The sequence below is a fragment of the Lynx rufus genome, unplaced genomic scaffold (genome assembly GCF_022079265.1).
Source record: "Lynx rufus isolate CCGP_SWC_20201006 ecotype Redwood Valley unplaced genomic scaffold, mLynRuf1.p SCAF_14, whole genome shotgun sequence".
Classification (NCBI taxonomy): Eukaryota; Metazoa; Chordata; class Mammalia; order Carnivora; family Felidae; genus Lynx; species Lynx rufus.
Genome location: NW_025814828.1, coordinates 32,935,045 through 32,957,017, shown reverse-complemented (window position 1 = coordinate 32,957,017; position 21,973 = coordinate 32,935,045). Strand labels below are relative to the sequence as shown.

The window sequence follows — 21,973 nt, the reverse complement described above, 5'->3', positions numbered from 1 at the left end:
CCCTTAACATGCCTTATACACTTGCAAAGACACTCAAACTTTGGTGCATTTTTCAAGCTTGCTAGAAATAACTGCATTAATAATAGCTACTATTAAATAACTAAAGAAATAATAGCTATGAATCAGGCAGAAGAAACTAAAATGTTGCGGAGTGGTCTCTCTCAAACTGACCCCTGTTGTCCCCTCATATTCTATCAGCAGACAGGCTGACCACACGTAGACAAGGAGGCCACTGTGCCTGTAACAGCATCACACCTGGAAACTGAAGGACTTAAAGTACTCGACGGTGGAAATTAAACACTCACTCAGCTCCGTGGATGGCGAGCCCGATGAAGAAGATCACAAAGAGATGGTGTGTGTACCAAAACAGTTCAAAGTAAGATCTCCGGATGGTTTTGGTGGAGGAGGTGATAATTAATATGAGGCACAGTGTGATGACAATACCAGTGATGCCTGCCAACCGAGTCACAGCCACATATAGGCCTCCTTCAGGATTCTGTAAAATACACACACGCACACACACACGCACACACACGCACACACACACACACACACACATTACTGGTAGGCTCTCAAATGCAGGACTACCTATTTATAAACTTTCCAGTGTATAGGGCCATAGGTATTCCCTCTCTAGAGCGAGATACAGACTTGGAATAGATATTTCTCAATTTGAAAACATTTACGTGGCTGAGGTATCATGGGAAGTACTAACTGATACACTGAAATAGTTGTAAGGGAGGATCGAATAAAGGAAATCAGCCAAGTAGAAGATGCCCTAAAAGGGTCTGAAGCGCTTTCTCCCTTTGGTTTGGAAAGGACCACAGTACTTTTTTTTGCAAATGTATTCTGGACATGCCTGACGTCTTAGGCTGGGGTCCCCTGAAGCACGTAGACCTTGAGATGAGGGTGCATGTGCTCCAGGAAGAGACTGGTCAGAAGATGGGTAATAGATCACAAAAGAGGAACAAGTCAAAGAAGGAGGGTGATCGCAGGCTGTTTTTTTTGTTTGTTTTTTTTTTTGTTTGTTTTTTGTTTGTTTTTTTTTGTATATAGAGGGTAGCTCCCACCTGATGCTGCCGAGGAACTGTGGACACTCAGTCACACATCAGAGTTCATCCTGACTCAAGACAAGGAGGATGGGCTTTCATGGTCTGCCCCCATCAGTTTTTGGCTAGGGCTGCCCTCAGAGAGGTAGCCATCAGGCCCTTTCAGTTCTCTGAGTTTGTGGACAAAGGGACTCCAATAGCCCCAGAGTGGTCCTCTGAGGAAGAAACGCAGGTCTCAGAAATCAAAAGTGAAAACACACAGAAAGGTGTGGGAGCACAGAGTAAAAGTGGTCCAGAGAAATCCAGGCAGAGCATGACAGTGTCAGCCCACCTAGTATGGTCACATTGCCTTCCTTACACATCACTGTGCAAACAACGGACAACACAAAAGGAAAATTATCCCAGACATTACAGAAAAAGAATTTCTGTTTTCTTTGATGCAAGTATTTTCTTCATGATAGCCCGAGGAGAATTATTTCTGCAAAATTAAGGGGCTTTTCTTATACTCTGCTAAACACAAGGAAACACGTTTGCAATTGGGTGTATAGTAATTTGACTCGGCCATCCTCCCAAGCCATTGAGCACATGAGGATGACTTACTTGGAGCTTCTCCCTCTGAGTGTAGGAAGCTTTAGCCACTGTTGGAAGGGAAGCAGGGCTTGCCATGGATGCCCCAAAGGGCTGCCCCTGGAAGACTGCTGAGTACTCCCAGTGCACCTGGCTTCTCACGGAATGGTGGTTAGCAGACATAGGCCACCCCTCAGATGTTGTAGGCAAGAGAGAAGAAAAGCGTCTCTGACAGCTGTCAGTCAGTGGCCAGCCTCGTACTAACACCGAGGCTGGAGTGTTCCCTGTTTCACATAACCAAGTGCATAGAACACCCGCATCAGACGAGGTCATTCTGTGACTGTGGTGGAGTGAGACAAAAATAAAACCACTCCAGAATTATGTCTCAGCCAGGACAACAACACAAGTGACTGCTGCTTCTTTACCGATTACAGATTTAGCCCCATTCTATTCCTTCTGCCTCCTGGAGAAACATTCCTAATATACCCAATCCTAGAAAGACCCCCAATTCTTGAACATACCTGATCCAGAGCAGATCTTTGCTTTCTTAAACCCCTCCAGAACCACCTTACACAAGTCCACGTCCTCTATTAGCAAGCCTCTGTTAACACCTTCCCGGAATGTCCCAGACTTTCTCATGGTGCAAGGCCTCTTTTGCCGCAGTAGGTAATAAGCCCAACTTTGTTTGACTGGATGTGTGTTCCGGTCTTTCTTTGATGGTGGGCATTGTCATGGGTGAGCCTGAGTTACTCCGGGTTCCACAGGTGAGCTTAAGGAGCTGGAAAACTTCTAGAGATCCTCCACACGTGGGGTCGGGAGTGTGGGAGACATTTCCTCTGTACCCACGTTCTTAGAAACTACAGAACTGTCCCCCTGATAGTCAACTTTTGTCACTGTTGTTGTTCTGGCCAAGTGCGGTTCTTCACTCACTGAAATCTAGTCCTCAGTTTTAATGGTCTAGGGAACATCTGAATCAGGAAATAGGAGACTTACCTTGAATCTCTCTCGAGCAAAATTGAGGTAAGTTTCATTAGGATTATCTCCAAGGTCAGAGAGTGCTATTGAATAAGGATCAGAATTGTTGGATCGGGCATCCACACACCACTCCACATTAAACAGATGTGCAATAGTATGAATCGCTGAAGAGGACAGAGAAGAGAAACAAACAGGGTGAAGGGTATGCACAATTTTATTATGAGCTGGGTTTCTGCCTATAGCCCCTGACTCTATGATAAGTTATAAGGAGACACAGGGATGGCCCAAGACACTCACAAATAAGAACTGGGTCTCCAGGCCACAGAGGCAAGACAATTCTAGTCAGTAAGCTACTCTATAGTTGTGTGATCATACACAAATCACTTGACGCCTCTGGTCTTAGTTTCCTCATTTGTGAAATGAAGGTGCTAAACGACACCATCCTAAAGATCCAATCAAGTTCTGAGATTCTACAAAATAACCCTGGTCTCTGAGGATATTTGGATGTGCTCTCTTTGCCTCTCTCCCCCTGATATATTTATGTTCAAACAGGAAGACTCTCATGTAATATATGCCTTTAGCGGACCCATTCACCTGACTCTGACATTACTCCAGAAAGATAACAAAATTTTATTGATCTGATATAAACCAATGGCCATAACAGTGAATATCTTCTTAAAAATTGCATTCCTTACTTAACAAGCACTTACATACAACTTACTAGGTACCAAGAACTGTTATACATGCCTTTAATTACTTTATCCTTATATTGATCCAATGATGTAGGGACGATTATCATCACCTCATCTTACAGATGAGGAAACTGGGGCATAGAATACTTAAATATCTTGCCCAAGATCACCAAGCTAGGAAGTAGCAGAGTTAAGAATCAAATCCAAGCAATCTGGCACTCAAATCTATGCCCTTAACCATTACACTATGTTACATTCTAATAAGATTTTATCATGCATTTTGCTTTTGAGCCATTTTGTTTGCCACAGAAAGCCTTCATGATCTACTAATAGGAGAAGAGACGCCCAGTTAAACACCTGCAATCTAAGCCTATTTTACTCAAATTAGGGACAGACTCTTTAAGGGCAGAATAAAAGTCTCCTTTGTTTATCACCGTGCCTGTGTGCATGCCTATCGCCTGGCACAGCCCTTCTTTATTAAGTGAATTAGTGGAGATTTGGTAATGGTTCCAGATGCATCCCTTATGCCAACACCACCACTTTAATAATGATAATAATAACAACACATAATATAGCATACATATATACATATGTATACCTATTATATATAATAATAACAATAATAATAAAGAAGATGCTTAGCTGATAAGGGCTACCTTACCCTTAAGATAAGATATCTTCTCAACTTATGGGTTGTGGCCCCTGCACATTACTGCAAGAAATCCATAAATCTAAATGTTTAACCTAGTATTTTTGTAATGGATAAATAAAAGCTCTCGTTTGTGAACTAACAAATTTTTTTTTATATTAAAAAGAGTGGAAAAGGGTGAAGACGTTGGGATTTTGTCAGAAGAGCCTAATATAAAAAAAGTTTTAGGAATTGAATAAATCCTAATAGTGGGATGAAAGAAAGAGTGATGAATATTTTTTAACAGAATTCATTCAAAAAGTACAGCATATCTTGGCAGGAAGGTAAATTGGTGCAGCCACTATGGAAAACCCCATGGAGGCTCCTCAAAAAAACAAACAAACAAAAAAAAAACAAAACAAAAAGGAAGTACCATCTGACCCAGGGATTCTACCCAAAGAAAATGAAAACACTAATTTGAAAAGATATATGCACCCTTATGTTTAGAGCAGCATTATTTACAATGCTGAGCTATGGAAGCAACTTAAGTGTCCGATAGCAGAGTTAAAAATCAAATTCAACCATCTGGTATGGATAAAAGAAGACGCTATTATATATATATATATATATATATATATATATATACACACACACACACACACACACACACACGTATGTGCATACATATATACATATATATACATACATGTATATATATATGGAATATTACTCAGCGATAAAAAAAGAATGAGATCTTGACATTTGCAACAACATGGATGGACCTAGAGAGGATATTATACTAAGTGAAATAAATCAGACAGAGAAAGATAAATACCGTATGATTTCATTTATACATAGAATCTAAAAACCAAAACAAACAAACAAATAAAACAGAAGCAGACTCATACATACAGAGAACAAACTGGTGGTTGCCAGAGGGGTTGGGGGTGAAAGGATGGGCAAAATAGGTAAAGGAGATTAAGAGATATAAACTTCTAGTTATAAAACAAATAACTCACAGGGATATAAGGTACAGCATAGGGAATACAGTCAATAATACTGTAATAACTTTGTGTTATTGGTAACTACATTGATCATGGTGAGCATTTTATAGTGTATGTGATGGTCAAATCACTATGTCATACACATGAAACCAATATAATATTGTATGTATTATATGTATTGTATATGTATATGTTGTATGTATTATAATATTGTATGTATACTTCAATTTAAAAAATTAAAAAATACAACATATCCAATCACCACTTGATCTACCTAAAAAGGCTGATCTCTTATTTTAAAAAAGGTATCTAGAGGCGCCTGAGTAGCTCAGTTGGTTAAACATCCAACTTCTGCTCTGGCCATGATCTCAAGGCTCATGAGTTTAAGCCTCGTGTCGGGCTCTGTGCTGTCAGCACACAGCGTGGAGCCTGCTTCGGATTCTGTGTCTCCCTCTCTTTCTGCCCCTCCCCTGCTCACACTCTGACTCTCTCTCTCTCTCAAAAATAAACATTAAAAAAATTAGAAATAAATAAAAAACAAATTTAAAAAAGGTATCTAGGAGTAGAGGGAACTCTCTGGTTCCAAGTTTTCTTTGCAGTCTCAAATATCTTAATAAGCTTACCAGTGTGAAGTGCAATCATCCATGCCACCATTTTATGAAAGGTGAGGTTCCTGTCCAGTTGTCTTCGAATTCTTGTCGAGCAGCACTTTTGATTAAGGGGAAAAGAACAAAATAGTAATTGGTAACAAGAAGGCTTTCCATGCGCCAGGAAGTAGATACATATCATCTCATTTGATTCTCACAACCACCCTAAAAACGATGTCATTCGACGCATTTGACAGATGAAAAAACTGAGGCTCAGATATGTGTAGTCATCTTCCCAAGGTCAAACAGCTGGTAAGTGGCATACCTGATAGGTCCCTGCAGTAACCACACACAGGCACAACCATCTCAGCCCAAGAAGCCTAAGGTTTGTTGACCAGCAAGCCTTAGGTCCCTATAATCCGTTTCTGCCTATTTTACCTGGACCTGAAGGGGGAGAGCTCTTCTCTGTCTTCTCCATCACTTTCCCCTGCCCCAGAATGTATGTGAGCTCTCACGGTCCCACCCTGGGCAGTTAGCAAAGGTTCATCCTCAAGAAGATGTTAACCAGTAACTTAAGTGTTAGTCAGTTGAGAGATTCAAGTGTCAGCTATCCCAGAATACTGGCAAGCTAATAGGATTCCCTCCAAGAGAAAAGGTGTATGCATTTCACATAACCCTGAAAGTCTAATGGGGACACAGACAAGTGAACAGTTCTAGAACAAGTGAATAGTTTGAGAACAACATCCTTCTAAGACATACACTATGGGAGGAGAAAAAATTTTCCACCTGCCTCTGTTGATAAACATCACAAGGAGATATCATTAAACAAATAATAATAGCAAAAATAACAATAGCTAATATTTGTAAAGAGCTTGTGCAAGGAGCTGGTTTAAGTGTTTTATATGCATTTTGACACTTTTCATTCTTACATCAATCCTATCAGGGAGGTACCATTTTTATCACTATATACCAGATTAGGAAAAAAGGCGTAGAGAGGTCACCTTGCCTTAGGTCACATAGTTAATAAGTGGCAGAGCTGGGATTTCAATCCAGAGTATCGGATGCCAGAAGTATCAGTATTCTGATATTTCGTACCTTGCATGATTAGTCTGACATTAAAAATAGTATTTTGGTCAGTACTCTGGCGTAACTGTCCTACTGATGCATGTTAGAAGATGTGGGTGTGAATCTTGATTCAGGTCAATGCCCAAAGTAGAAAAAGAAACACCCTGCTTTATGGTTGAGTCAAAGCTTTGTCCTCCTAGAAACCGGTCAAATGCTCGCTCTGGCTGTTTTGTTCTCAAGTCTAAACGTACTGCCACAGAGATACAAAGAACCTTTTGAGAAGAGCCGAGTGCCAAACACAATCTTAGGTATTATAAGCATCTGGTTCTAAACACATTCAATTTATTCTAAAGATGTTTAATTTTTGGTTTGCTTATTTTTCAATAAAATTTTCTGATTTTATAGGAAAAGAATGTGGTTGTGTGGAAAATTGTGCTTATTCCACTATCTCTCAGTTAGCTACATCTACAGAGAGCATGGGAACATGACAACAGGTTCTTGGGATTGCAGTGAGGAAGATACTGAGGATTCCAGAGAAAGCAACAAAGAATTCGGTTTTATCAAATGTTTTCTGTGAGCCAGACAGTTTACGCAAAATCATTACCTCATTCAGTGGCAACAAGATAAGGATCATTATCCTCATTTTACAGATAAAAAACCTAAAGCTAAGTCTCAACACTGTCTGGGATCCAAGTCTATTTTCTTCAACATTCATACCCTTTTCCACTAAACCAATTGCAAAGATATCGCCACTATTTTTCTATGTGTCTAAAGACCCAAGACGAGAATTTTAAGTGTAAGTACTCAGCTGCAAGGTGATCGCAGAAAACAATGTCAGGGGAAGTGAGACTAGGAAGAAAAGGAAACCAGTGAAGGGTATATTAATCAGATCAGCTACCACTATCATATATCATATCATATCATATTATATCATATCAAAACATATATCATGTCATCATAGTCTTGCTGATCCGAGGACTCTGAGAGACTGTGTAGAAAATGCCCCAGAGGATTTTTTTTTCCTTTTTTACCCGAGGGATTACAAAGTTTAGGTATTCACCCAACAACTCCTATCTGTCACTGGCTGAGGGCTAGTCCCAAGGCATCAACTCCCTGGCATTTCAGGCTTGCCCCAGGAGAGGCTACAAGAAAATTCTGAGGCAGAGAATGACTGGGGCTTCCAGAAGGCAGCTGCCCCATGAGCTGCAGAACCAGAAGTGGGGAGGGAATATTAGTGGAACACTAACTGTTGCTTGACACAACAGCATCAGCTACGACTAAGAGTCCATTGGTGGAGCTGGGCAGTAACTCGGGCTCTCATAATAAGGGTTTCCTGTTGGAGATCACTTAGTTTATATTTCTGTTAGTGAAAAATTGTTAAAAATTTTTAATGTAATTTTTTAAAATCTTTTTTTAATGTTGATTTATTTTTGAGACAGAGCGCAAGTTGGGGAGGGGCAGAGAGAGAGGGAGACACGGAATCGGAAGCAGGCTCCAGGCTCCGAGCAGTCAGCACAGAGCCCGACGCGGGGCTCGAACTCATGAGCTGTGATATCATGACCTGAGCCGAAGTTGGATGCTTAACAGACTGACCTACCCAGGTGCCCCTTAAAATTTTTTAAAGAATTTTTTGATGCCTATTTACAGTGACCCTACTGGGTCAAGGCGAGGTAAGGAAGGTGTCCTCTCTCTTTTTTTTAATGTTTATTTTTTTGAGAGAGAGAAGAGGGGAGGGGCAGAGAGGGAGACAGAGGATCTGAAGTGGGCTTTGGGCTGACAGCACAGAGCCCGACACGGGGCCCAAAGTCACAAACCACAAGATCATAGCCTGAGCCAAAGCCAGACGCCCAACTGACTGAGTCACTCAGGCGCCCCTCTTTACAATTTTAAGGAAATATATTTTTCCTGTTTCCCAATCGCTAGGTTCCTCCATAGTATCGTAAAGTCCTCGAGGTAGGCAGAATTCAAAGATGATCCCCAATGACATTATATAATCTCCTCCGTTTGAGTGCAAGTGGAACCTGACCTGTGAATATGATAGGACGTCACTCCTATGAGTTTGTTACATTATATGGCAAAAGGAACTTTGCAGAGGTAATTAAAGTCCCAAGTTGACCTTATGAGAAAGATTATCTGGATGGGCCTGAACCAATCTCATGACCCTTTAAATCTGGGTCTAGAACACAGAGACTGAAGAATTCAGAGATTCAAGGCACAAGAAGTATTTGGTGCAATGTTGCCAGCTTGAACATGGAGGGGGGGCCACATGGCAAGGGATACAGGGACATTTAGGATCTGTGACCAGCCCCTGAATGACTGTCAGCAAGGAAACAGGAACCTCAGTCCCACAACTGCAAGGAACTGTATTTTGCCAACAAGAATGAGCTGGGAAGATTTCAACCCAGAATTTCCATTTGAGAAGTCAACCCAGTAGGCACCTTGGCTTCTGCCTTGTGATATGCTGAGTGGAGAACCCAACCACCTGCAGACCTGCAGGGTGCTGAACTTCTCATCTACAGAACTGTGAGCTAATAAATGGCGGTTGTGTTAAGCCACTGAATTTGTGGACATTTGTCACATAGTAAGAGATAATTACTATAGCCCTTACTGGGGTGATGGCAGACAAATTGGAGTCCTAAGACAGAGAGAATGGCAATTAGCGGGATCAGAAACCAGTACTGAATTACATTTCAGAGAGCAAGTTTTGCCATCCGATATACCCATGTTGGATCTCTGCTCTAACACCTAGCTATGTGACATTGAATAATACGCTCAGTTTCTAACTTCCTTGCCTATATATTTATCGTAGTTCTTTCCCCATAGATCTGTTTCATAGATTCACTGAGAAGTGCTTTATAAATATTTGAGGGTTTTCTTGTATCATGATTTAACTTTTCAGTGAGTAGGGCTTGGCTCCCCAGCTGTGGAGTAAGCTTCCTATATACAGAGCAATATATCATATACTGTAAAAAAAAAATCCCTTGGTAATTATTTGGTTAAATGAATTACATTTTCACTAGTCTAGAACCTAAGATGATTATTATAAACCTATAGAGAGGTATTTACCCACATGTCTATACTTGCCATGCTGCTTGCTTTTCTTCTGCCTGACAAATTATTTTGAAACTTTTGGGGGAAAATGCACTGGCTCCTGCATGCTGAAGTGGAAGAAAAGGAAAGTAGTTTTGAAGTGGCCTCTACAGTGTCTCTACAGAGTTCTACCTTTATCATCATCAATATAGATCATGAGAAATCTGCAACCATAGATTCTCATGCCCCCTATCAGCTTGAGCATCTGACTGTTACAGAAAATGAAATTGAATGCCAGAACAATGCAGAAATGTGCTTGGGAGATAAAAAGGTCCATTCGGTAATAGTCTGATCTTAATAGGTAGTGTTTTTTTTTTAAAAAAAGCTAGTTAATAAAGGGGTGCCTGGGTGGCTCGACAGGTTACGTGAAAGACTCTTGATTTTGGCTCAGGTCAGGATCTCACGGTTCATGGGACTGAGCCCTGCATCGGGCTCTGCGCTGACATTGCAGAGCCTGCTTGGGATTCTCTGTCTCTCTCCCTCTCTCTCTGCCCTTCCCCCATTCATGCTGTCTCTGACTCTCTCAAAATAAATAAACTTATAAATTCTTTTTTTAATTTAAAAAGCTAGTTAATATGAAACATGTACATCTCATGAAAGGAAAAAACAGAGGCCATTAGTCACTAATGGGCCAGGACAGGAATGGGTCTCACCAAGGCACCAATCCCTAATTTTCCCAAGTTACCCTCTATGGTATCTCAGGATGGCAAAAAAAAAAAAAAAAAAAAAAAAAAAAATCCCAAGGAAAAACCACAAGACATGCTTATATGGGGCTTCCAGATACAATTTCTTACCGTTTGTGAAAAGGGAGCAAGGCGGTTGGTTGGTGGGGTGAGAAGGAAGGGCTTTGCTGCCTGTGACTGCCCAGGGCTTTTTTGTCCCTCCTCGTTACAAAGATATCATTCTTATTCTTTTGAGTCACTTCTGAATTATCACCAGCCGCCTCCTAATTACCCAAGCTGCCGTCATGTCCCGTGGCTTCCTCACTGAACTACCTCTTGGCCTTTTGCCATTGACTTCTAAAGGGAAGTTTCTCTTCTGTTACTGTCACCTAGAGCCTTGCCCGATCTCACTAAGCTAACATTCAAGTGCAAGGGAGATCACTGAGTCATCTCAGCAGATTTCTATGCTCCATTCTAACTTTAAGAGAGAAAAAAAATTTAAGTGAGAAATGGAACTAAAAAGAAGTGCATGTTTAATGGGGTATAACATGAGTTTCTCTAACTTGACCGCTACGGAAACATAAAAGTTCTATTTTGTGTACACCTGGTCCTACCACGCATGCCATGAACTCAACTCACCTAAATTAGACGTTTATGTGAAATTTGGGAGAAATTACAAAAGCCAGCCTTGAGTCTACAGAACTCAGGCAAAGGAGCTGACACTAATGTCCAGTAGGATGGTGGCAGTAGCATATGTAATAAATAAGAACATCACTGTTTCTAACTTTGAAATCACGTGTTTATTCTCTTTCATAAAACTCTAAGCTCCTTGAGCTCATGGCTCATTCATATCCTACTCTTTACTCACCATGTGTCCCCAGTGCTTAGAATATAGCTGGCACTTAACAAATATTTGTTGACTGACAAGTCAGCAGTTGACAGGCTTGGTCAATTACTATATACTTTTAGAGTATATATTACTCTATTATTTAATATATATTAAATATTATTAACATATTAATATATTAATAAACAATTATTATAATCATGAAATTTTATTTATTTTTATAAATAAATTTATTTATTAAATAATTAACAAATATATTAAATATTATTAGTATATTAAATATTACTCTATTTCTTTTCTTTTTTTTTCAATATATGAAATATATTGTCAAATTGGTTTCCATACAACACCCAGTGCTCATCCCAAAAGGTGCCCTCCTCAATACCCATCACCCACCCTCCCCTCACTCCCACCCCCCATCAACCCTCAGTTTGTTCTCAGTTTTTAACGGTCTCTTATGCTTTGGCTCTCTCCCACTCTAACCTCTTTTTTTTTTTCCTTCCCCTCCCCCATGGGTTTCTGTTAAGTTTCTCAGGATCCACATAAGAGTGAAACCATATGGTATCTGTCTTTCTCTGTATGGCTTATTTCACTTAGCATCACACTCTCCAGTTCCATCCACGTTGCTACAAAGGGCCATATTTCATTCTTTCTCATTGCCACGTAGTACTCCATTGTGTATATAAACCACAATTTCTTTATCCATTCGTCAGTTGATGGACATTTAGGCTCTTTCCATAATTTGGCTATTGTTGAGAGTGCTGCTATATACTTTTATATATACTTTTATATATACTTTTAGAAGACCCTCATGATGATCTTCCCTCCTGGACCACAAGAAGCCCAAATGCAGCCATTATGACATGTGCTTTTCATGGGTCATGGCCGTTCAATGGCAGTGCAATTTGGGCCTGTGAGGTAACAAGGATTTCTTAATGGGCCTTCCTGGTGAAAACTTTGCCTGTTTCTCAGGATTTACTTCCTGTAAATAGAGAGTATTCAAACGGGGCTAAGAGGAAGGCTACAAAAATGAATCGTGCCTTCCTAAAAACAAAAAGTTACAGTGCATGAGTTTCATTTAGCAAATGTTCACTGGGTACCTACAATACACCAAGCACTGTAGTTTTTAGGTGGCTCATTGATAGAACTTGAAATCAAATGGAATTTGACCTTTGTGATTGAGAATATTATTTAGAAATCCTTGTAATCAGGGGCGCCTGGGTGGCTCAGCTGGTTGAGTGTCTGACTCTCACGGTTTGTGAGTTTGAGCCCCATGTTGGGCTCTGTGCTGACAGCTTGGAGCCTGGAGCCCGCTTCTGATTCTGTGTCTCCCTCTCTCTGTGCCCCTCTCCTGCTTGTGCTCTGTCTCTCTCTCTCCCTCTCTCTCTCAAAATAAATAAACATTAAAAAAATAAAAAACAAAGAAACCCTTGTAATCGATGTCTACTGTTAGCTGTGTCCTGCTCATCTTATCTTTATAAATCAACCAGCAAATTTAGTAAGACTAGGAAAAACAAGGCAGAATTCAAGGCAAATTCTACTTGTTATCGACAGTTTAGATCACTTTCCTTCCCCCAAATATTCCGTGATTGCCAAATTAAGTATTAACTTCTCAGCTATACATTTAACGTCCTAGTTTACCAGCAAAGCTCCAGCTCTCCTCTGCTGCCTTACCTCAGACACCTGCCCTTTACAATCCCTACATCCCCATCAAAGTGGATTGCTCCCTGGTCTCTTCTATAAATTATCTCTACCTAAGAGATTTTTTAAAGCTAGTTAATATAAAACATAGACATTTTATTAAGAAGAAAGACAGAGGCTATTAGTTACTAATGATCCAGTAGAATGGGTCCCACCAAGACGTCAATCCCTAACTTTTCCTAGCTACACTGTTTGGTGTGGCCAGGAATAGCCAAGAAATCCAAAGAGAAGCCACATGTCATGCTTATATGGGGCTTTCAAGAATATAATTTCCTCACTATTTTCTGTGCTTTGGCCCATTCCATTTTCTCCATGCAGGATGTCTTTCTCTCTCATTTACATCTCCTAGTGCTTATTTTATCCCTATATGCCCATATTTGTTGCCATCTTTACCAAATAAATATAGCCCCTTACGTCTAATGTTTTGTGGAACCCATAATATTTTGCTTTGTATCATATTTATTTGAGTACACAGATCTAAGTAGATTATAAGTGCCTTGTTTCTAATCTTTGTATAATAATAATAATAATAAATTCACATAACATTTTATAGGTTACACAGTTTATTCTTACATAATCTTTTCTTTCTTCTAGCATAGTACATTTAGGGGCTCGCAAACTTGTCGAAGTGAGGGTTAAAAAAACTCCCTGAGCATTTAGAAAGCTCTGAACTCCTCAATTCCATGGACTTGACACCTCTTAGTCGCCCTCATTATACTCATCACTCATTGATTCCATCTGCCTGGGACGCTATCCACAAAGAGATTTTCTCTGACTTAAAAATTTTGAAAAACATGGCACTGTAAGATCAATTCCCAAATCCCATGTCAGCATCACAAAGCCCGTAATATGTTACAGATGTCTGGTGTGTGTGTGTATGTGTGTGCACACATGCGCAAGTGTTTTATTGCTCTTCTTGAGGTGTAGGTTGGTGGGTTGTTGTTTTTACGTCTATTCCAAGTTAAATGGCTGTCCTGGGGAGCTCCATCAACAATGAATATACAAATAAAATGGAGAATCAGGCATGGCTTGGCTCATGCATATTGTACAGAGGTTGGAATCCTCACAAACCATTAGTTTGCTTTTCTTCAAACTTCAAAATTCAACTTTGTAAATGTTTGCTCTTACCGCACTGGAACCCCTGAGGAAGGAGAGCAGATTTCGACAGACTGGCAGCAGAATCAGCATGCAGTTGAAATTCAGGCAGGCTGCAGGGGCCCTGGCCAATGGCAGTGCGATCTGGAAGATGCAGGATAGGGAGTGGGGAAAGGTATCAGATTATCTGAGGAGGAAGGTCCTTCAGAGCTAAGAGTTTACCTTTAGGGCCTGCTGGGATCCTTTGTTTTAATCTGGCCCTTCTCTCCCACCCCAACATTTTACTATGAACATTTTCAAACATAAAGAGAATTTGAAGTAATTTCACAATGACTGCCTGTTTACCCAACTCCCAGATTCCACTATCACATATCTGTCCATCCATCTACCCACCCCTCTGTCTATCCATCAACACAGCTTAGTTTTGATGCATTTCAAAGCAAGTAGCAGACATCACTTTCCCCTAAGTACTTAAGCATGTGTGTCATTAATTAGGGTTCAGTATAGAAACTGGGGCTTTCTAAAGATTTTCTTGGCACTTAGACTCACTTCAGAAGTAACCTCGGTTGGTATGTTGTAATGCTTTGGCATTATAATTGTTCTTTGTGATGCCTAAATAAGTTGCCTATTTTGGAGAGGGAAGAAAAGGGAAATCCTCCTCCTCAGTATCAATGTGAATAAGTTAACAATAGCTATAATAGCGTAGTATGATTATGTATTATAATTATTTATACAAGTGATATATAATACATATTATCATTAGTATTAAGTAATGAATTCATGGTTTCAGCATGATATAAGAAATGATTTCCTGTGGGGGCAGCTGTGATCGTAATTATCTTCATGTGTCATGAAGCAGAGCCCTGGCAGATCAAGGAAATCAAGAATGCCAGTGGATCCAAGGAAAGATGGGGGCCTTCCTCTGCTGGCCTAGTCAGTGAAAGCGACCTTTGGGCAAGTTCCTCAAAGTCTGCATCTGTAGGGAGAGGCTTATTTCCTGAAGACAATTTCACAACATGCTACCAGGCCCAGGGCTCTCCATGCACAAAAGTGTCAGGAATCAGATGATTTAAAGAACACGGGAAGACTCACTTGTCCCACCCATGTCACCCTTGGATTGATCTCTCCAACCTTGCCTGCCACGCCAGAGTTGGTATTAGATTTCTTCTTTAAGCTAAACAGTGGCACAGCAGTCCTTGGGAGGGAAGGGATGCCACTGGGACTCTCTGACACACTTTTTGTTTCTCCCACGCTGGAAGGCCTAAAGCTTCTTGCCCAGGTGGTTGCAATGGAGGGGGCAATGCTGATGGTGCTGTTCGAGTAGGTCAGAACATTTAAAGTGTTGAAAGGAATATGAACGAGAATCTTTGATTAGAAACATGAGCCAGTCAATATTGCATGAGATGGGACTTATACTTACCCCCAGAAGTTTTTGAGTGTAAAAGAATGTCCTTCTCAACGCATAGATTCTGTAGTACCAGACAAAGAGGAAGACGTTCATCCCCAGCCATATTAGCTGCACAAAGAGAAATAGTTGCATAAAGATTCCACATTTCACTGGGCAGATTTCACATAAGATCAGTGTCAGACCAGGGTCAGGGCTTCCCCAAGTCTAGCCTTCAACAAAGGTGGTTAGAAAGCTGGGTGTAGCCAGCTGAAAGCCAGCTCTTGCCCACAACAGTGCCTCTACACCTTGTAATTGACCTTTCCACTTTGTCTTGTTACCCATGATTGTTTTACTACTGGCCAGTACACCAGGTTGTTATCAATCTATCTCCCCTCTGTTCTTCTGCCTCCTCTTTTCTTCTTAGCTTTAGACAGATAGATAATGGCAGGTGAGTCTTCTCAAAAAAAGAAGGGAAAGGAAGATGTTACTGTGCTGTCCCCCGCATCGGTAAGACGTCGTGTTCTACTCTCACGGGTGCCTCCCTCCCCCACACGGTATCCCAACCCCCAGCTAGTGAGAGTCACACCAGCTAAAATGTGGAGTCTTTAATTCTGTTTGGTAAGTTTTGCCAAACTTTTGAAAGAGGGGATATTAAGCATCAATGAGGGGGTGAGGGGCATGGGATTTTTTTTTAAGAGGATGGAACTAGAGGGTATTATGCTAAATGAAATAAGTCAGTCAGAGAAAGACAGATATCATATGACTTCACTCATATGTGGAATCTGAGGAACACAACAGATGACCATAGGGGAAGGAAAAGAAAAATAAGATAAAAACAGAGAGGGAGGCAAACTATAAGAGACTCTTAAATACAGAGAATAAACTAAGGGCTGCTGGAGGGGGCAATAGGTGGGGGGATGGGTTAAATGGGTGACAGGCATTAAGGAGGGCATTTTTGGGGATGAAAAAGGAAAAAAAAAGAGACCCTTCTACATTTTGACTGCTCATTTCATCCCAAGAACTGACTACATGGTAACACTGCCCAGTCCTCTACCTTCAGCTCTATAGTGATCTTTTCTTACCTGTGCTTTGACGCTATTAAATGTCCATAGGTGCTTGAGAACAATCTCTCTTTAAGAAGAACGTACTAAAACAATTTCTCCATTACCTAACCTTGTCATTCTTACTCTTGCTTTCCAAGCTGTGTCTTTATTTTCAGGTGTATGAGTGTGTAATTTAGAAGGAGGCCATCTCCTGGGGAAAACTCTGGTAGGAACTAAAAGTATAAACATGAACTTGGTTTCTGTAGGAGTAATCTGTTCTTAAAATGGTGGTAAGAAATCAAGTTAACAGGTCTGAGTCCTCAGAAGAATTCTATATTGCATTAGAACGTTGGTTTGGCCTAATTGTTTGACGTGATATTTCTTGTTTTTACTTTATTTATGCCACTAATTCCTCTCTGTGTGTACAACTCAAAGACTCAGTATTTACTTCATGAAAAATTCTTTCAAAAATTCCAGTCGTAGGTGTTCTTTTTAACATCTATATAATACTTCCATTGGCTATTTGGAAAGGCTATTTATATATCGCTTCTCGGCCTTTTGGCTAAGATCAAGTGGAAAGGCTATCTATAAATCACATTTCTGTCTTCCCAATTGCCCGTGATTGTTTTTCCGAGACTGCCATCTTAAAATAATAGTTCATCTTTGTTATGTTAAAAAACTAAAGAGATTAACATGCCTATTTGAAAATTAGCCATATCCTCACCTACAAAAATTGTTTCTCGAGATGGATTATATTGATTTATATATATAATATATATCGTATATGCACTGTATATATGAGTCTAGTTTATTTCAATTACTTTCCCTTGAATTTTTATAAACCTCGTAAACAGCTCAAGTTTACATCAGAGAGAAAAAGTACTTTTTAAAAAAAGAAAGTTGAGACCTTCAATTATTTTTGGTGTAATTACTGAATAAAGGCCAATTTTCCATACATGAGCCAGTCTTGTACCTGTTATTTGGAAAATGGTGTAAAATTACGATTACCCATTTTTAAGTGGTATAAACACATAAAAAGTAGAGAAATTTGCCTCTGAGTAAATACCAATAAACAACTTAGACTCGGAGATCATTAGCATGAAATGTCTTCTACTCCCTCAGTGAGATGCTGGCTAATTTAGTACTCCCAAAGACTCAAGAAATAAAGTAGGTGAAGTGAGCCCCCAGATACATTCTTTCCATTAATAAGTTTGGAAGAATGCACTCAGTCCGGCTTATGGCTTACAGATTAGAAGTATGTTCACACAGTAAATTAGTTTCAACACAATTTCTCAGAGAAACAAGACAAAGAAACAAAAAGTTTTGCCCTATTTCATTTTCCGAGAGAACCCAGACAAGTTCGAGAACTTCTCATTTGTCTCTCATGGGTACTTACAATGACAAAGATGGAGAGTCCCTCATTTTCAACCCAGTTCCCCATGGTGACAGAGGATCAATGCTTTGTGTGTCTGCCCTTCTTCTCTGCTCTGCTTCTTCTTCCCATGAGGAAATGAAAACAGCAGCCTTGGGGCAATCAGTTTCCTTTTCTATTATCAGAAATTAGCTAATCATTGGTCAACTGAAAATCTTGTTTCCATAAGAACTTTAAATCTTTAAACCACAAGAAAAAAAAAAAACACTGCAGAAAAGGGGTCTGTAATAATCCAGTCATAACTAAATATAGTAGGAAACGAAACCAATTTCCACAACTGAGAGACAAATATCAGTACAATGATGGTACAGATTTTACACACGGAATTAACTTTGACAACTAGTTATCAAGTAGCAATTTTTAACAAGCCCTGACTCTGTGCTGGGTAAAAATCATTAAATATCTTTTGACAGGCTGAGCAGCATTTTACAGTCTCATTGAGAAGAATAATAACAATAATGATGGTTGATGTTTATAGCATACTTACATCGTGCCAATTTTCTAAGACACATATGTGTATGTGTGCATACACATATATACACACATACATATATAGACAAACATATATGTACATATGAATTGATACATACGTGTGTGTAAACACAGACCCCCCCCACACACATATAATTCAATATGCAAATAAATTCACTTGATTATAACATTTCAATCCCTATAAAAAAGTAGTTTCTTTTTTTTAAGATTTTATTTTTAAGTAATCTCTACACCCAACGTGGGGTTCAAACTCAACCCGGAGATCCAGCATCACACCCTCTACCGACTGAGCCAGCCAGGAGCCCCTAAAGTAGTTTCTATTCGTATAAGTACACTTACAGCTGAGGAAACTGAGACCCAGAGCAGTTAACTTACTTGGCCAAGGTCGTGCAATTAGGAAATAGTAAAGTTGGGATTTGCAATCCAAGCAATTTAGCAACACTTCTAACCAGATACCAGGAAAAAAAAAAAAAAAAAAAAGCCTAACTCTGTCAACCTCATCCCACATCATACCAAATACAAATACAGGAAGTAAAAATATAACAAATATAGCAAAACGTTTGGGTGACTATAGTATTCCTAGGCAGACACGGCATCCTGCAGGCTAGCTATGTAAATAGGGTCAAAACAAAGGTGTATCAGATGGGGCAGATGCCAAAAGCCAGATTTAGCATTTTTCCTGACTACTACTCTGTCTTCAGGACACGAAAGAGACAGGAGGGTAGGGTGGTAACCCCAGTATGAGATCAAAGCTGACCAACGGCACAAAGGTGGTTGTACGACAGCTAGAGTTAATGAAGAGGTAAAAGCAGAAATAGCAGGAGGCATACGGGAGTGAGAGGAACCAAAAGAGAAGCACGACCCGCTGTGGTTGTTTATTTATGAACCACTTGAGACAGCCTACAGAATTGTGACCATTAGTGAAGTAACATTATTTTTCACTTAATACTGAAGGAAAGGTATTAAACTGTGACCTTTTCCACTGCTCTTGGATCATGAGTAACCCATGTAAAGGACAGACGGCTGCATGATTCCATTGCCCACAGAGGTGGATTCAAAGAGACACGGTTAGACAACCCCAACACGGGCCACTTCTTTGCTTCTTTGCTCTGAGATCTATTCCCTACCCTTTCCTTGCTCTGCTCCATTTCAGGGAGCAATTCAGAATTCTATCTGCTGGGCTCCTTGGCCCTCTGGCTTCCGGTGTGGTCGGCCAAACGGGAGGAAGAGGAGCAGGAGAGAAGCCAAAGTGTTTTTCCCGCCAGCTTTCTGCTTCAAGTGGCATCTCTGAAGTGGCTGCATTTCCATGAAGGCTCCGGCTGCTACCAGTCAGCCTTTCCCTCTATGGCATGAGCTCCTGCTGGCCATCGCCACCGTAGTTTTAGCCTGCCAGATGGCCCTGGTTTCTGGGCTTGAGTTATACCACCTCCTTCCGGTGTCCCTCCAACACTGAGGGTGGTAACCACTTCCTGTAGATGTTAATCTCTATGTTGCCTCCACACCCATGTTGGGATTCTGCAGTTTCCCATCATCCATGTAACAAATTCCTGGTATGAAATTCCCTGCGTTAAAATGTGGTGGTTTGTTTTTCTGACTGGACTTTGCCTGAGACAAAAAAAAAAATGTAATTCAGGCGTGTACTCTTTTACTCATGTAATTAAAGAGGTGAGGCAATGAGGAATAAGCTGTTTAAACACCTGCTCTCCCCCTCTCTGCCTCTCTCAGACTCCTCCACCGGGTGTCTGTGGCTCCATCATGCTCTTTGAAACTTATCAAAATCTTCTCTCTACTCTTTCCCCTTTTCTCTTTCCCAGCCTGCTGGTTCGCCTTCCTTTATCCCATCTGAATCTTCAAGTTTCTCCCACATTTTCTCATCTACCTCCTGATGCCTGTGCTCTGCTGGGGAAGCAATGCGAAGGGGACCATGAATATTCATATACCAGGAAATGATGTTCTTTGTTTCACATAAACCTGTTTCTTGAACGTTTTCCAACTCCCTTCCTCTCCCTCCACAATTTGAGAGAAAATTCAAAAGAGAAAGAATATTTTCCATGGGTAATCAACCATTCCCTCCTATTGCTTTTTTCCCCCTTAATCAGTTTCACAGCTGGAAGAAGAGAGATCAGTTGCAAAAAAAAAAAAAAAAAAAAAAAAAAAGAGAGAGAGACAGAGAAAGAGAGAGTAAAAGCTTTCCTTTATGGAAAGTACCTTCTCTTTTAAGAACATTGTTCAAGTAAATTGTAATGTGCTCCACTCTTGGAAAGATGGAGGGTTTGATAAAGAAGCAACAGGTAATGGTTGCCTGGGATTGACTGGATACTGAGAATAAAGAAAATTGAGCCTCTGTATCTTCTCCCAGCCACTTTAGCTTCCACTGTCTCCTAAGCTCTTAGTGTCAAGCCAGAGTGTGGTGAATACAAGGAAGTACTCACCCTCCCAGTAGGCAGTCATGAGTAACACCCTCAGATGCGATTGAAATCCTAGACACCTCTTGCTGAGACAAAAAAGGAGATAAGCAGACCCAGTCTCTAGGAAATTCCCTAGCTGTGCATCCTGAGTATAAATCCTTCTTGATTTTTCAAATTAGATTAGGCTAATAAATTAGGCTCCTAATGTATTCCAAGAAGGATATGTGAAATTGCTGAAGAAAGGGAGGTGTGGTACCACGCCAAGATTCCCAATGCGTTTTGCTCCTGGTGATGATGAGAAATGGATTTCTGTTCCTTTTCTCTCTGCTGTGTATGCTATTCTTTTGAGAACTGCCATGCTCCTACTCTATATGCTTCTATGAGTTATGTGGCCCCACTTTCCTTGCCTAATAAGGATGACCGAAGGGGGGACTTCATCTTCCTGGACACAGTGTATGTCCCATGGGGTGGGCACTTGACCCAAAGAAGGGTCAGGAGGGAATTGTTAGGGACTCGGGAGCAGAGAAAGTGAGGCTTTTCTATCCTTGTGAATGATGTATGCTGGCTGCTGCCATAGACTATCTCTACTATTTTGGGCTAAGAAGATGACTAAGAATTATGCCAAAACAAACAAAATCAAATCAGAAGCTAGGGAAGGATGGAGAAGTTTGGAGGCAGATATGATGACAATGTTTGAATTCCCAGGTCAGACCTGCCTGAGACACCTGGACATCTTAGTTATTCTTATAGATTGGGTTTCCTGGCATGGAGCTTAGTATTCAGGAGTTTAATTACAGAGTTTCTTTGGAGGTAAACACCCATGGAAAGGAAGGAAAAATAAGAATGCTGGAGGGGGCAGATGGGGAAGTTGAATTACCAGTGTGTGGTCACAATAAGGCCTCAGCAACCCTGTGGAGAGATCTGAAACTGGAATGACTCAGAATGCTTTTGGACAAGATGGCTCTCTTCACTGAAACAGTCAGTGTTGTATGTGCTGATGGCAAGAGAGCTAACCTTTTGTTCCTGAAGTTCAACCTGGTGGCCATGTTATAGTATTCAACCCAGTTACATAAGCCATTAATTCCCACCACTACCACTTCCTGCTTTTATTTATTTATTTTTTATTTTAACGTTTTTATTTATTTTTGAGAGGAGAGACAGAGCATGAGCACAGAGGAGCAGAGAGGCAGACTCTAGGCTCTGAACTGTCAGCATGGAGCCTGACGTGGGGCTGGAACTCGTGAACTGC

At 40.5% G+C, this 21,973-nt stretch overlaps 1 protein-coding gene across 2 annotated transcripts in view; it reads right to left on the bottom strand.

Annotated features, from left to right (window-relative positions):
• The window catches only part of LOC124509440 (cytochrome b-245 heavy chain), a 37,835-nt gene that overhangs the window by 14,802 nt on the left and 1,060 nt on the right, over nucleotides 1-21,973 (bottom strand). Inside the window, exons 1-6 of one of the 2 annotated variants that reach the window (XM_047076060.1) lie at nucleotides 17,789-17,893; nucleotides 15,383-15,478; nucleotides 13,996-14,106; nucleotides 5,539-5,623; nucleotides 2,610-2,755; nucleotides 306-496 (exon numbers count right to left, since the gene is read on the bottom strand). In XM_047076060.1, coding sequence (XP_046932016.1) covers nucleotides 306-496; nucleotides 2,610-2,755; nucleotides 5,539-5,623; nucleotides 13,996-14,106; nucleotides 15,383-15,478; nucleotides 17,789-17,833 — 674 coding nt within the window. In that variant the 5' untranslated portion in view covers nucleotides 17,834-17,893. Of the gene's footprint in view, nucleotides 1-305; nucleotides 497-2,609; nucleotides 2,756-5,538; nucleotides 5,624-13,995; nucleotides 14,107-15,382; nucleotides 15,479-17,788; nucleotides 17,894-21,973 lie in introns of those variants that run through there. The other variant, XM_047076059.1, reaches the window with a different exon arrangement.